This window comes from Bidens hawaiensis, unplaced genomic scaffold (genome assembly GCF_021521415.1).
Source record: "Bidens hawaiensis isolate Kalapana, Puna unplaced genomic scaffold, B.hawaiensis_p1.1 tig00001597_1, whole genome shotgun sequence".
NCBI lineage: Eukaryota > Viridiplantae > Streptophyta > Magnoliopsida > Asterales > Asteraceae > Bidens > Bidens hawaiensis.
In genome coordinates this window covers 1111449-1128267 of record NW_027491092.1, presented here as the reverse complement: position 1 = coordinate 1128267, position 16819 = coordinate 1111449, and the positions used below count along the sequence as shown (strand labels likewise).

At 33.5% G+C, this 16819-nt stretch overlaps 2 protein-coding genes and 1 pseudogene across 2 annotated transcripts; all 3 read left to right on the top strand.

Annotated features, from left to right (window-relative positions):
- Positions 1–345: 345 nt before the first annotated feature.
- LOC143589469 (GDSL lipase-like) lies at positions 346–2277 on the top strand (annotated as a pseudogene).
- Positions 2278–6656: 4379 nt separating this feature from the next.
- On the top strand, positions 6657–9196 carry LOC143589934 (putative complex I intermediate-associated protein 30). Its single transcript, XM_077070553.1, has 7 exons — positions 6657–6708; positions 6772–6885; positions 7148–7204; positions 7288–7379; positions 7505–7585; positions 7684–7782; positions 8985–9196. The coding sequence occupies exons 1-7, from the start codon at positions 6657–6659 to the stop codon at positions 9171–9173; spliced, it is 684 nt and encodes a 227-aa protein (XP_076926668.1). The 3' UTR covers positions 9174–9196.
- A 614-nt stretch (positions 9197–9810) lies between these two features.
- On the top strand, positions 9811–11744 carry LOC143589456 (uncharacterized). The gene is made up of 6 exons (XM_077070215.1): positions 9811–10283; positions 10472–10556; positions 10643–10710; positions 10945–11001; positions 11430–11588; positions 11682–11744. The coding sequence occupies exons 1-6, from the start codon at positions 10182–10184 to the stop codon at positions 11742–11744; spliced, it is 534 nt and encodes a 177-aa protein (XP_076926330.1). The 5' UTR covers positions 9811–10181.
- Positions 11745–16819: the final 5075 nt, after the last annotated feature.

Below are 16819 nucleotides of genomic sequence, written 5' to 3'. Positions count from 1 at the left end.
CTGGGTGTGATCATGGACGAACACACCATATAGGGTGCGGGATCATGACCACACAACTTTTTTACTTTTATATATGTAATGCGTACTATGATTTATCGACCGAGCTCTAAGATCTTCTAATGTTTCTAAATGGTTCCGATTTTCCTCAAACCCCCATTATTGTAGCTATTCGTTTTACCGGTTATAATTACAATATAACCGAATGAAACCAAAACTAACAAATGACACTAAGCATAACAAGATTAAGAATATTTACTGAGTAGATGAATACTAATTCATATTAAGTACACTAACCTCTAAAAAACATATAATCAAATTTTTTAGGGACTCCGCATGATTTCATATATGATTTATGAAACATGTGATACAAAGTACAATGTACACAATGTCACGACAATCTTATCACATGCAATATAAAGCTTAAAGGTAAAAATTTCAGGTATTGAGGTAATAATATAAAGGTAAGATATGCATAACAAAATGAGAGTCTATTAAAGAGTCATAGAGAGATTATAGGCGTGTGGAGCATATCGCCTGGTAAGAGTGCTCATAACATTTATGAATTTCAATGATATGTGAGACTTAATGTTACGGACTGAAACCATTGCAAGGTATGGGACTTGTTCCATATCGGTTGTATGGGCAACTGATGTGGGTTGTATAAGTCAAATGGGTTCCCTCACCTATCAGACTAGTCTTTTGGGTTGAGTTCTTTTGTTTGGCTTGTAACACTTAAGAAAATTAGAATTTAAGATGACAAACCACTGCCTCAATTTTTCCAAAATAAAAGAATTTGTATTACTATACAAAGTAGAGAGACTAGAATACATAAAATTGCTTATACTGGATTCAAGACTACGTTTAACTTTTTTAGATACGTTATATAAGCTATATTTCAGTTAGATTGAATATAAGCTCTTGAGACTGAAGGCTAATTATTTCAATTAGGTCGGCCCGAGATATCCCAGCTAGAATCGGTTAGGATTATCAGCTGTTAGGGTAAAGTAGTTTTCTTGTTATAGCTTTAATATGGCTTAGTTTATAAACGAGTGGTTTTAAGGATTAGTAGAAAATATAATATCGTAGCTAATTAACTGAGCGCGTTTGTCGGTGTCAGGGATGGAGATGGTCTAATATTTGTTTATGTAAAACTGCCTCTCATTCCAGCGTATCTCGAACCCACGAATAATGAATATACTCACGGGGCAAACTTTGCCTCTGCAGGAGCTGGTGCTTTGATTGACACCTATACCGGATTTGTACGCCTCCCCTTTTTTGCTTTGGATTATAACAGGCAATATGAATATGCCACTAATCTCTTTTAGCTGCTTAATAATATTAAGTTAATATAACAACAAACAAACATGTCATGTGTTACCCTTAGCATGTAAATATATTTTGTGCCTTTTCATTTATACATAGGTAGTTGACCTTCATACATAGCTGCGACACTTTGGCGATCTAGTAAATCATTACAAGCAAAATTTAGGCGATACTAAAGCTCACCAGCTGCTATCAAGTGCTGTCTACTTGTTTAGCTGTGGATACAACGACTACATAAGTCCTGTTTATAACAATCACAGTATCTATTATCAGAGCACACACGAGCAATATGTGGACATGGTGATAGCAAATTTAACCACTAGGTTATGACCTCAAATTGACTACTTTGTATGTTTACTATATCTCTATTATTGTTTGTTTCAATTTTGCATTATGCGAACAGGGGATATATGAAGCAGGAGGAAGAAAATACGGGTTTCTGACTCTCCCGCCTCTAGGCTGTTTGCCAGCCAGCCTGGTAATACCTGCAGCAAAGAGATTGATGATGTCATAAGATTACACAATCAAGCCCTTGCTAGAAAACTTGAAAATCTAGAGAAGCAGTTGGAAGGATTTATGTTCTCAAAATTCGACATGTACTTCTCCGCTGACAACAGAATGAAGAATCCATCCAAATATGGTACTGGTCCTTTTGGAGGGATCTATAGCTGCCGAGGGATGAGAAGAAGAAAAGAGTATAAAGTATGTGATAATGTTAGCAAGTATTTTTTCTTCGACTCTTATCACCCTATTCGCCAATTCGCAGAGATGTTTTGGAATGGGGATTCCATGGTCACTCAGCCTTTTACAATTTGAAAGTACTCATTGAAGGTACACGTTTATTAGAAAGATAGCAAAGTTTAAATTGTATATTTTGTCGTTCATTTGTGTATGTGTGGCTTTGCAGAGACATCATCAACAACCTTCCTTGTCTACCCAAATGATGAATTATAATATGGTGGAACCCATGAAAGCTACCTAGATTGATGGCAAATAGTATTTTTATCAATCTAGTAATTTTTTCTTTGGATTTTGTTTTGTGGAAGCTTTTGTTTTCTGTTTTGTATACTATCCGTCTATATTTGATTGTCACTTTTGTTTTAACATGGGAAATGTTGTTTTAAATGTAAGCAAGAATATATATATACATCATCGAAAGATATATTTGGATCAAGGATCCTATGTGGCTATGTGGGCATATTTTTTTTTGAAACGAATATAGTTTTATTTGGTATTTTTGTTATATATTTCGATTTCAATATATATATATATATATATATATATAGGGGTGGGATCAAGTGAAAACTCCTCTTATAGAGAAAAATTAAAAACTCCTAAAAAACTATTTTTAACTTTTTTTTAAAAAACTTTTTTTGAAGTTTCTTTTTTTTTCATTATTCTTATATGTTGTTATTGGTTTAAAAAAAAACAAAAAAACCTTGTCGGTAATCTCGTCGGTGTAGTGCGCATGTGTAATAGTGTACATTGCATATATATGCAATATAAGACTAATACGCACATCGAATACACATTAGTACGTATGTGTAATACAACCTTAACGCACATGTGCACTACATCGAATTTTATTTTATTATTATTATTTTTTTTCCATATAATACAACACTACTACACATATACACTACACAAAAATTGAATATATGCCATTAAATACTATTAAACTTAAAAATACATAGTAATACACATGTGTAATACAACGGTACCACACAGTAATACGTATGTGCATTACAGCGGGTTTTTTTTTATATTTTTCGAGCAAAAGGTAAGAAATTATAAGAATAATGGCAAAAACAGAATTTTGAAAATATTTTTTTATTTTTAATTAAAAACAATTTTGTAAGAGTTTTTAAGTTTTTTCTCTAAAGATGAGTTTTCTCTTGATCCTCTCCCTATATATATATATCAGGATCATGTGAAAACTTTTTGGAAATTGAGAACTATGAGAACCATTTTGGACCACAAAAAAACCAAAAAAAAAATCATAAAACAAAAAAAACACAAAAATAGAAAAAGTAAAAAAAAAACCAACGTTCTTATCTATCATCCCGGTTTCTAAAAAAAAACATAAAAAAAAAAATCTCGGTTTAGCTAAATTATACATATATGTATAATATGTATATATATGTACACACATGTTTTTTTTCCTATACACATATGTATAATTTAAGGTAAATGATAATGTATATATGTGTACATTACGTAACTAGAGATTAAATGAAAGTATACATATGTGTATAGGTATAATACGAATTAAAATAAAAAAAATTGGTTTTTTTTATTATACATATATGTATAATATGTACACACATGATTTTTCCTATACACATATCTATAATTTAAGGTAAATGATAATGTACATATTGGTACATTACGTAACTAGAGACTAAATGAAAGTATACATGTATATAGGTATAATACGAATTAAAAAGAAAAAATTTCGGTTTTTTTTATTATTTTTTTATATTTTTATAAAACCGGAATGAAATATAAGAATTTTGGTTTTTTTACTTTTTTAAAATTTTCGTTTTTTTTTTGTTTTATAATTTTTTAAATATTTTTTTAGTGGTCCAAAATGATTCTCAAAGTTCTTAATTTGCCAATGGTTCTCTTACGATCCTTACCATATATATATATATATATATATATATATATATATATATATATATATATATATAAACGAAAACCTTAAAATCCTATGTGTCGCGATGTGGTCGCTCCCCCCTTTTATGGAAGCCACCAGATTTCTTGATTTTTAAATGGAAGCCTCTCATTGATTTAACCCAAATTATGGGTATGGGTCTTATCAAAACCAGATAGCTCTTAAACGGGTTATAACATCTCATTAAATTAAAAATTAATCTTACCAATTATTTGATATGAAAATCCTATAAATAGGGATATACTAAAATTTAATATCCAATTTAAAAAGAAAAAGATATTATTTATAATTAATAAACAATTTTATAATAAAAAACATAAGCGGGTCATGGGTCAACAAATCCAGATAGCTTTTAAACAGGTTATAACATATCATTTATTTATGAAACCTTTTCATCATCAAACTCTAAGTATATTATTAACTTTCTTATAATAAAGAAAATTAAAATCCAAAAAATAAATATTAAAAAACGAAAAATATAAAACAACCATTTTCTCAGGCCATCATATTGTTTTATTTGTAAATGAAGGCTTCTCACGCATTTGACTAGAATTCACGGGTAAAGGTCTCACCAAACCTAGATAGCTCTTAAACGGGTTATAACATCTGATTATATTAAAAAATAATCTCATCAAATATTTGATATGAATATCCTATAAAATAGAAATATACTAAAAATTAATATCCTATTTTATTTAAAAAAAGATATTATTTATATAATTAAGAAACAATTTTATAATAAAGAAAATAAACGGGTAATGGGTATCACCAAACCCATATAGCTTTTAAACAGGATTATAACATATCATTTATTTGTAAAACCATTTCATCATCAAACTTCAAGTATATTAATTATTAACTTTCTTATAATAAATAAACTTAAAATCCTAATATACATATATAAATATTAAAAACGAATAATATAAAACAACCTCTGTAATACGGGAGATAAAATCTAGTATATGTATATGTATATATATATTCCCAAAAGCTAAAACCGGCCTTGTTAAGTTGTTATCATTTATCAGTAACATGTAAGTTGTAACATATTAAAATATATCTATATTATTATTATATTTTTAATGAGGAGTGAAAGGTAGCCAAGGTAATTTCACAATTAAAAGACGATGACAAAAACGACATTTTATAATTGGGCAGAAAAAGTAATTTGCCATCACATGATTTCATTCTTCTAACGTATCTTACAACTTAATAAAGCTTCACATTTGATGTAATTACTAATTACTCATTTATCTATTAAGGTTTATGATACAATCAATTCAATGAGTTTAAAGTCACATTAATCCGTATATATTATTATCATGTTAAGAACTTTACTCCCATTAAGTCTCGCCATTTCCTCCTCTTCCTAAAAAATGTTTTTTCATGGAAAGAGGATATGGATATATTGGCAACTAAGGACGCTCTCACGATCCACTCCATTTAGGTGAACTCGGTCTCTTTAAGGTTGTGCAATTGCGGCCTGAAAACTTATGTCATCTTCTCACTTCGTGTCATTTAGCTAACGAGGTTTGGAGTGCGATTTCCTCTGGGTGATGAATTCCTCCTATATACGCTTTATTAGTTCGTGTTATGATCGAAGTGCACAACTCGTCTCCGCTTGACAATAAAATAAGAAATATTGCAAGGGATTATCATGACAGCTTGTTGGTGCATTTTGGAAGGTCATAAACGAGGCCGTTTTCTCCAACAAATTGTATTTAGTTCGCAAAGGGTTGGAGAAAATAAAGACTTTGGGCTATGTTTGGATTAAAAATAGATCCTCTTTTAAGTCTATTATGTGGAAAGATTGGTGTATTTTTTTGTTTTAATTGTTTGTTGTCTTTTTTTGACCCATAGCGTCTTGCTAGTTGTGTCATTTTAATAAAGTCGCCGTTTAAAAAATATAATTAATAAACCTATATCACCCGTCTTTGTTTCTCTTTAAATTATTTATTATTATATTATTTGTTTTAATTAAACCATTATAGGCATTTACGGAAAAAGCTAGTGAAAGCTACAAGACAACAAGATAATGACGTGGCAGGGGTGTACATGAGCCGGGACCTAGTTCAACTAGGCTTGAGCCCGGCTCGTTTCGACTTATGAGAGCTCGTTGGTTTTTCATGCCCGGTGCTCGGCTCGAGCTCGTAAAGTACCTTAAACGAGCAAAAGCTCGGCTGTGCAGTGATGCAGTCTGAAATTAATACATAAAAGTACAAAAGATTTAAAAACTTAACGCACACAAAACTTGATAATGTACGATGAACCTAAACCAGCTTTATTTGAGGCTCGAGTTGTTTATCAATTGAAGCTCAAGAAGCCCACAAACGGCTAAACTCGTCTCGTTTGCACTTGAGTCAGTTATTGAGCGACGCCTGATTGAATCTTCAGCCCCAAACCAAACGGCCGAACAACTCATCGCTTCTTTGTTTGTTTGTTTGTTTCTGCATCTCACCGCAGTTGAGAGTGACGATCATTCTGACCTCATCATCATCTTCTTCTTCTTGGAACATTATTATTCTGTAAGTAAGTAATTCATTTTAATTATAATTATTAGGGTTGGTTTTGTTCAATTGTAGTGGGTGACTATTGTTTGTTTGTTTGCTTGTGTGTAATATTTATTCACTTGCTAGGTAGGGCTTTTGAATTGAAGATGTCCAAAATTCGAGCTATATGGCAAGCTTCTTTAACCGCCACCAAAAGAGGTACATTGCTCTATTCATATCATATAATCTTTGATTATTATTATTTCATCTCTCATTTTGTAGCTCTCACTTGGAACATTGATGACTTGATTCCTCCTAGCGAAAGATTCGTATACCAGTTTAATTCCAAAGACGAGCTTAAGAAGTGGCATTTGTATTCTGATTCTCAATATGGAGGTACATACCACACTGCTCTGCTCTGCTTTGTATCCATGTATCGTACTCATTTTCGCTAAGTGATGCGTCTTATTTTATATTGCTATTCATGCATTCTGTTTAAAAAGGATATTTTATTGCTTTGGAGGTTGATTTTTGAATTTTAAGCCCTTAAACCGAAAGTACAGATCACAATTCAACTTATTATGCGCTTCTCTTGAGATTTTTTTTTCTTAAATAACTGTTTGTTATAAATAACTGATATGTTAGTGCAACCATACAGGTTTATCATCAGCAGCATTAGAGATCACTGATGCAGAAAAGGAACAAAGTGCCACTGGTTAGTAAACGTAGCTTATACGTCCAGCATAGCCCTCCTTATTTTGGGTGCTTTTAGATTCTTGATTCTTTAAAATATTCTAGGAGTTTTCTCTGGAAATCTGTCTTTGGATGTTACTGAGGGTACAAAATGGAATATTAGCAGGAGTGGCTTTTGTGGAATGAGGTCTAAAAAGGTCTTGTTTCATGGCTTTATCCATTTTCAACAATACTTTGTGCCAGTGTTCATCTTCATTTAATCACACTGCGTGACATGTAGCTTTTAAACAACATGTTAGTGGTTCCCTTTTATACAATGCAGTTTGATGGCTTCATCGATTTAGATCCTTATGATACTATAGCACTCAAAATTAAAGGAGATGGGAGAAGTTACATATCAACTGTAAGTTCTCTTATCATTCTGTCTTATATATATATATATATATTATGGCATTTTTTAAACATTTTTAGTAGATACTGAAGCTTTAAATTTTAATGCAGATTTATACAGAGAATTGGGTAAATTCGCCTGGACAAATGGAAGATAACTCATGGCAGGCATTTGTTGCTGCGCCTAAAGACAACTGGGTTGTTGCAAAAGTAAGTAATTTAAGTCCTTTACTGTGTTAAATAAGAAAAAAACTGTATATGAAAGTACTCTGGTTTTCTCAGGATCAAATTTCTGCAATATTATTTTGGTGCTGAGTGAAAAACCTCAAGTAGACACACATGCACACACACACAGACACACATAGGGACACACTCGATACCAAACCAATTTTAAGTAGAGAACCACGAAAACCGCCTATGTCTGCATATCAGATTTAGTGGGAGCGATTATGCAATTACTTAATTGCCTTACATATCTATTAAGGCAAAATTTACAAGTGTTTAGTGGTTCTCACACTTCTCTACTTAAAATTGGTTTTGTATGATTTTATCAATCTCTGTGGATACATATACATATATAGTGAGAGATTACAAGAGAGGTTAAGGGAGGGCTTAGGATTAATCCTTGTCCGTTTATCTTTATTTATTCAATTCAACCTATCTTTCTATTTAATTACACAAGTGCCACTATGCTTATGAGCTATTCATGAGATCATTGAGTCATCTATATTTGTTGCAGAAAATGTGGTTCATTACAGTACAAAGTGTTTTTTGGAACCAATATATATATTGAGAACCGTACGCTTGAGATTTTTTTTTCTTAAATATGGTATTGATTAGAGTTTTCTCTAAATGCGTATATGCATATACACTGCATGTCTGCGTGCACATGCGTGCCTTGTTATACTTTTCTTTTTAAAGTTTAACAGAGTAGATAAAATTGAAGAGAGTGGAGAGATAGAAATAAGTTGTATTATTTTGTTCAATTTACTCTTTTATTGAAGCATTATGTACATATTGGTTTTGAAATGAATGCGCCCCATATATGTGTGTAGTCAAACAACTTTAAATTTGGGCAACACACATAAATTGAAGACAAATGTTTCAATTTCCTGTTTTTAATAACCAGCTTTATATTACACTAAAATCAGAAATCAACTCACACTTTATCATCTATTTTAGCACATCAACCATTTGCTCATTTTCTAATTTTTTTGACTTGTCATCTTATTTGTTAAAAAATAAGGCTGGGTAAAAATAAGTTAAAAAATGAGTCTGGCTAAAAAATTGTAGAATCTTTTTTATTTTGCTCACAATTTAAAGTTGATTGCTAAAGTTATGAAAAAAAGATGTAAACTTTTTGGGTTATTTGGCCTTTAATTTTTGTGTGATTTAAGTTTTGACAATTGCAGATTCCTCTGGCACATTATCTTCCAACATGGAGAGGAAATGTAATCGAAGCAGATATAGAAATGAATCCATCTCGAGTTGTTGGCATGTCGCTCTCTGTCAATGCTGAAGGTGGGGTCCCGGGTGCTCAAACCGGCCCAGGTGATTTCCGGCTGGAGATAGACTGGATCAAAGCTTTGAGAACCCAATAAACTGCTTGGACTCTCTTGTAATTGTAGCTAAAACATGTTTATGTTCTTCTGCTTTAGTTTAATAATAATAATACATGAAGCATAGAAACTTCTCTCTCTAGCAACAGGAAATACCTGTTACTTTTTTTAGTTTTTGTTCATGATTTGGTGAGATCTTATTAGCAACGATTATTAGCGATTATTATCAAAGTATGACTGCCTAATTTTGTGAGCCTGCTCCTATATGAATTATCAATACTTGACTTGAATATTTCCTAATGCTAGAGAGTAGAGATTGATGTAATAATATAAATTTTGTCTCCATTCCTGATTTGTATCAGATTGTTGTTACATGTATTTGAATTTAAAACTTACTAAAAACAAACTAATATTATAAAACTTTTGTGCCACCTACTCTTAATTTGTGATATAATCAATATAGAAAGGGACAAATATGTAGGAAACAGTTTATTTGTGAACATTTGGTCAACTGAAAGGAATTATGTAGCTGTTGGTTTTAACTCATGATGATTTTTAATAAAATATAAAAGTTGAATTGATGGGAGGTAGATATTTTGATACATTAATTAAAAAGTATATTTAAGAAGAAAGGGTTGAGGGTTCCAGCTGTAACATGTTGTGATTGATAGATATTACATACTGCTAATAATCATATATGCTTTGATGGATAATTGGATATTAAGGCTTTAATAGTTAACACAAATCTGGATTTAGATCTCTCTACCATATGGGCCCTACTACACTCTCAACACCAATTGTCCATCACACATGTCTTCCTACTAATCTTAGTATGCATACCCAATCAAATAAAATAAAATAAAATAAAAATATCAGAAAAGGCTTCTGCAACTGATCATATATTTATAGCTTCCTGTGGGTTCTTGCAGAGCAGCACCTGCATATAACATGGATCCTCATCCTTCACAAGCATACCAAATTCTTTCAAGCACTTGCTAATTATAACATATCTCTAATCATTTTCTTTCAAGCACTTACTAATTTGTAACGATGGGCCGCAATGGCAATCGTTGTGATTTTTATCAGGTTTTGGGTTTGAACAAGGAATGCACTGAAGCTGAGCTCAAGACTGCTTACAAGAAGCTTGCACTGGTAAGAATTCAATTTAATACTGTGTATAATATTGCACTGGTAAAAACTTTTGTATATGTCGGTCTGGGGCTGGGCAGCCGAGTAATGCACGACTAGTCGACCGGCATGGCAGCGCCTAGCGACCTCTGCAACCATATTGAAAATATATAATCTTGTTTTTTTTTTTTTTTTTTTTAATGTGGAGGTAGAAATGGCATCCTGACCGTTGCCCGGACTCTAGATACCTGGAAGAGGCTAAAAAGAAGTTTCAGGACATTCAAGAAGCATATTCTGGTAAGAAAGCTCTCATCTTGTTAGCTCAATTCTTCCTAGGATTGGTTTGGTTGCTGACAAGCTTCTTCTGTTTTGTGTGTTCCTAGTACTTTCCGATGTAAATAAAAGATTCATGTACGATGTAGGAGCTTATGACAGTGATGATGACGACGATGTAAGTTTTCGTTTATCTTGTTATAGGAATTGGAGCTTGTTGAACATGGGACATTGGATCTCTTGAAATTAAATATTCATTTGGCCCATAATTATAACTCACTTTTGAACTTTTCAAAAATATAACATTAGCATTCATTGCCTTAATTTAGGTCTAAAATAACATATGAATATCTTTTGTTTGTTGTTATAATTTATGCAAATTGTTGGCTGATTAATGATATACTGAAAGCAGGGGATGGCCGACTTTATGAGCGAAATGGCGGTGTTGATGAGTCAAAACAAACCAAACGTAAGCTCCGAATTCTCTCTGGCATATAGATCAATCCAAGTATGAATTGAAAGGCTGTTAAATTAGAGGTTATTTTGGCAGGACTTGTGTTTCTACTTTTAGTACGTCAAACATATGGGGAACACTAGCATTAGCACATATATTTCCTTTTAGAAACCGTATCGATGTAGGCCCTCATATATTGATGTGAATATGACAACTTTATCCACTCAAGTGGTCCAATTGGTTCATGAGAATCTATACAACTTGGTCCTTTTCCTTCTAGTAGGCCCGACCGGCATCAACTTGGTTTCGTCCAATGATGGTTGTTTTGTTTGGTGCGGTGTGTGTTCAGTATCACGTCACTTTTCTTGTTCTAAACAAGTTAGCGAGTCTAGATTTGGAAATTCTGAAATAACGATGTTGAAAATACGGTCGTGGTTATGCAGAGAAACGGAGAGAGTTTTGAAGAACTAAAGGACCTGTTTGAGGAACTGTTTGAAGAGTCTGAAATTCCGACTTCTTCAAGCTTTGGTGAAAGCTCGAGCTCCTCGTCTAGCAAACGAGGTTCTTCAGCCATGTCAAATGTTCAAGGATTTTCACTAGGGGTAAGGATTAGTATAGATAGTGCAATTAGCACGTCTTATTATTGTTATATTAACATAATTAACTTATGTATTGTTTTGCGTGTGCTTTTTAAGGCAGGCAGAAGATACGAGGAGAGAAACAAGAATAAGAACAGGAGGACGGGGAGACATGCGTGATCGATATAAGATTTCGTTCGATAACAGTTGTAGTTGCTTCTAAGGCTGAGGGGTGTGGGGGGCGCGAGAGGGGGCGCGAGTGGGGGCGCCAGCCAATAATATTGTGACGTGTGGCAGAGAGAGAAACTTGATAAGATGGGTGTTGGTAGTGGTGATAGCGCCCCGGGCTATGGTGTGGAGGGGCGCGAGAGGGGGCGCGAGCGGTTTATTTTTTTATTTTTTTATAAATGTATTAAAAAAACGTATTATTAAAAAACCAAGAAATTATTTAAAAAAAACACATTTTTTTGAAAATTCATATAATAAAAAAAACATACTAAAAATTAAACAAACAATAATATTTAATAATAAAACTAATCTAATACAAGATCCTCTGGTCGCCTCGCCCACAAATGTTCAACCAACTCATGTCGAAGATCCCCGTGTATCTCACGGCTCTTGATATTTGCTATGTTGTGAAGTTTTTGTTGATCACTGATTGTGGACGGTTGTGGCGGAATGTCACCTTGGTAGTTTTGGCATATAGCTTTGCCCTCGTCTTCTAACGTCATGTTGTGTAGGATAAGACACGTGTAGACGACGTCCATTATCCTCTCCCGAGTCCAATAACGTATCGGGTTCGCCAGAACATAATATTGTTTTTTTATAGCTCCAAAAGCTCTTTCAATATCTTTTCTAGCAGACTCTTGCTTCTTCGTAAAATACTTCCGTTTGTCGGCGACTGGATCTGTAAAAGCTTGAACTAACACAGCCCATTCGTTGTAAATACCATCGACCAGATAGTACCCGTACTTGAAGAGTTCTTCATTTGCAACAAAAGATTGAGGTGGTTCAACCCCGCCGATAAGGTCGTTGATCAAATGTGACTGATCGATAACATTAAGGTCGTTATTTGACCCAGCAACACCAAAAAAAGCATGCCAAAACCAAAGATCCTGTGACACCGCCGCCTCAAGTATGAGGGTCGGCCCTTCATGATCACCACGGTGGAACTGACCTCGCCAGGCCGTTGGACACATAGCCCATCCAACATGCGTACAATCGATGCTACCTAGCATCCCAGGAAAACCATGTTTTTCTGCGTGCACCTCATATATGCGTTGGATGTCATACGTTGTAGGTTTACGCAGATATCTCCGAGCGTAAGTCGATATGACTCCTACGTACAATATATATTAAAAAATGTAATAAATATTTAATAAAAAGTAAAATTAATGTTTTTTACCTTGGCAGAAAAAATGAAGGGATTCACGTGCAACCCTTTTCGACATCTGTAAATACTCATCCAAAGCGTCCGACGAGATGCCGTACGCTAGTTGACGGATAGCAGCCGTGCATTTTTGAAGAGGGGTAAAACCGGGAAGACCCCTAGCATCCTCCCTTTGTTGGAAAAAGGGATACCGTGCCTCTAAATCACTCGCTATACGCGTGAACAATTGCCTGCTCATTCGAAAACGAGTTCGAAAATCCGACTCCGCGTATACCGGTTGAGGGCTAAAATAATGCCTCATCAAAGTATCGTTAGCACCCGATCGATCACGATCACGAGGTGGTGCTCTAACCCTCGGGAGTCGGGGTTGATGGGCTTGATTTTGCAAGAGATTTACCACGGCTGCGGTCAAAACTCCCCCTACATGAAGAAGCAAATCATCCTCTTCGGAGGAGTCGGAATCAGACGAGTACGACGACATTATTTTAAAAAAAAAAATGGGACGATGGGTTGTTTGGAGATTGAAGTTGTGTTTGATATGGTAAAAATGGGTTGATTTAGGGGTATTATATAGGATTTTGTAAAGGTTTTTTTAAAAAAGTTTGAAAGAAATGGGTAATATATAGGAAGTGTTGTATAAAGAAACGGGTAAGTTTGGTGTTTTTTGAAGTTGTGTTAAAGTGTTGTATAAAATGGGTAATATATAGTAGTAGAAAATTTTTTTTTTTTTTAAATATTAAGAGCCAACGGCTCATTTTATCTTTCAAACGGCTATATTCACAAAACCCCAAGCACCCTCACGCTCAACCTGTCCCGCGAACCCCCTGGCGCCTGCCTCTTTTTCCGCTCTCGCGCCCCTCTCGCGCCCCTCTCGCGCCTCGGTGGTGTGGTGCTCGCGCCCCGGGGCGCGAGCGTCTGGCCTCTTGCGCCCATTCTAGCGCTCCACACCCCTCAGCCTAAGTAGTTCCAATATGGAATTTAGCTGCTGTCCTTTCATGTGTCAAAATCGTCAAGTGGCTATCTAGTGTAACCATTTTAAAAAGAAAGAAATGAAAATATGTATGTCGTATTTTGCAACTTGAAGAAAAGGTGATCTCTTGTAATGCTTGAAGAAACACATCAAGTTGATAAAAAAAAAATAATAATAATAAGAAGCTTTGTAATTCCAAAAAGGGGCCAATAATTTCTTTTATTGTATAATTAAAATTTGTGCCTTTTCAAATTTTCTTTTTTATAATAGTTGCTTCATGGATCAAGCCTTCGATATTATGATCATCATGTGTTTTAGGCTTATATAATATTAAAAAGTTTTTTTTATTTAGTTACAACTTGGCATTTCAAGAGTGGTGTGATGTCATTCAAAAACGTAATTGACGTATGACTTACTTTTCTTAAGGTGTCCCATGTATCAAAATACAATCATCAAATCATGATAGAAGCGTATCATCGGTTGTTTCAAAAGCTTTCAAGTTCGTCTGAGAGTAAAAGATTGTATATTTTTTTGAATGTAGTTGTAAGATGTTTTGATGGCTGAAACACGTGATCTTTAACGAAAATAAAACTTGTTTTTTAGTATGTTTGTCTATATAATTACTATATTGTATCATGTAGACATAATTTTAAAATTATATTAAAATTGCAAGTGTGCATTAAAACTACTAAAGATGAAAAGGGTATGGCAAGTTGACATAAAATAGGTTTAAAGTTGGATTAGGAATAATTTAACAAGTTGATATTAAATTAAGCTAAAACAACTTGGATTAGAAATAAAATGATGTAGTGGCGACGCTTAGAAAATATTTCTTTGGACAAGAAGATCAAATGTGATTATGTGCAAATAAATATACCTTCCACTTTGGACTCAATCAAATAGTTTAAGAGACTATTCAAATCTTTTTAGGTAATAGCTTGAAATATTGAATAAAGTTGCAATTTGCAATTATTTCCTTTAATAGTTATAAACTTAAGCAGTTTCATAAACGCTGAGGATTTATTTTAATGTGAAATTAAGAATATTTAGTTTAGAATGATAACTCGCATGGGCTAACTCTATTTTTAAATTACACATTTTTTTATAACCACGAGACTTAAACCCTTCTAATTTGAAAATAAATCATACCCAACATATTGGTATTGCTAGATCAAAGGGCATTTGCTTTTTTCTTTTTAACGACTTAACTTTATCCTTTTATCTTGCGTTACTCATGGTTTTGATCCCTCACTAGCTATTTGGGAAGATGAAACTTTAGATATCACTAGGCCATTGACATTTTGTTCTAATAAAAATAAGAAAATAACATAATTCCTATAATAAGCAATTATTATTATATTTATATATAATAATTTAGGACTTTGGTGTCGCAAAGTCTCTAATTGGGTCACTTTGCGGCACCTTATGGGTGGTATTTTGTTGTTTTTTTAAGTTCAAACCTATAACGTATGTAACAAAAATTTATTGAAAACCAATTTTGTTTTATTTTAGTTATGGTATGGTAACAAACGTGACAGAAATCGACCAGATTCGCGTACATTTACAGCATTTTATTTTAGTTATAGTGCCGTAACGAAAACCAACCAAATGCTGATTTTTTTTGTTCTAGTATCGCAAAGAATGTGATGGAAACCGACCGAATTCACGTAGACTGGCCGCCTCAACGCCCAAGACCAATAACGGTTGGGTTTTACCAACAATCGAGTTTTACTGACCGACTCCATCCCATTGGTCCACCTCACGAATTTTTTTTTTTTTTGTTTTGTTTTTGTTTTTGTTTTAGTTTCCGTACAATTAAGCACGTAATCGAAACCAACCGAATTCTTGTCGAATTACCGTCTCAACGCTTGAGACCGACAACGCTTAGATTTTAGGTATATTGGTTTATATTAATCTCAATTATTTTCTTTTGGTCACTGCCGGTCCCAACTAATGAATTGGCTACTGACGGTTTCAACTTTTAACGTATTTGTTCATAATGGTCTGCGACTAACATAATCCTAACACCGTTAGTTTCAGGTCGTCGGAAAAACGTTTTTCCGGCGACCTGAAACTAACGACGTTAGGATTCTGTTAGTCGCAGACCATTAGGAACAAATACGTTAAAAGTTAGGATCGTCAGCAGCCAATTCGTTAGTTGAGACTGATAGTGACCAAAAGATGATAGTTGGGATTAATAAAAACCAATATACCTAGATTTTACCATCGCCCTAATTTTACTAACTTTCCCTAGCACCACGCGTCTGATAAAATACTAGTTTAAAGAAAATAACATAAGTATTATATAACTAATGATAATGACGTAGATATCTTATTAAGTTATATGTATGTGTACAATTGATTAATTTATATGTGGAGCTAAAGGGACCCATATATTATTGGAGAATTAAGAATTCGTTCTTTTTGTTATTTTATAATAGTCGGCTTCACGGATCAAGACTTTGATATTGTGATCGTCATGTGTTTTAGGCTTACTTTAAATTATAAAAGATTGGCATTTCGATGGGGATATCGCATCATCAGGAAAAACGTAATTGTCATGCCACTTGGTTCGGTTTTCTTATAGTGATCAGGTTAAAAATACGATTAAAAGTATGGCAAAACTGTATAGTCGGTTGTTACTGTTGGAAATTTATGTAAATGAATGGATATTTTATTTAGTGAAATTATTAATGAAACTTTTAATATGATGAATTAAAAATAAACTATTGGGTAGAGTTTTATTTATGTCTCTTAATGAGATTTATTAGTGTTTATATCTCAAATTAAGTGAGACATTTCATTCATCCATGTTTATTGCATAAATTTGCTTAAAGAAAAAGAGAGAAGTTTGCAACAAAAATGATCATCAAAATAAGCCTTTGTATATTTCAT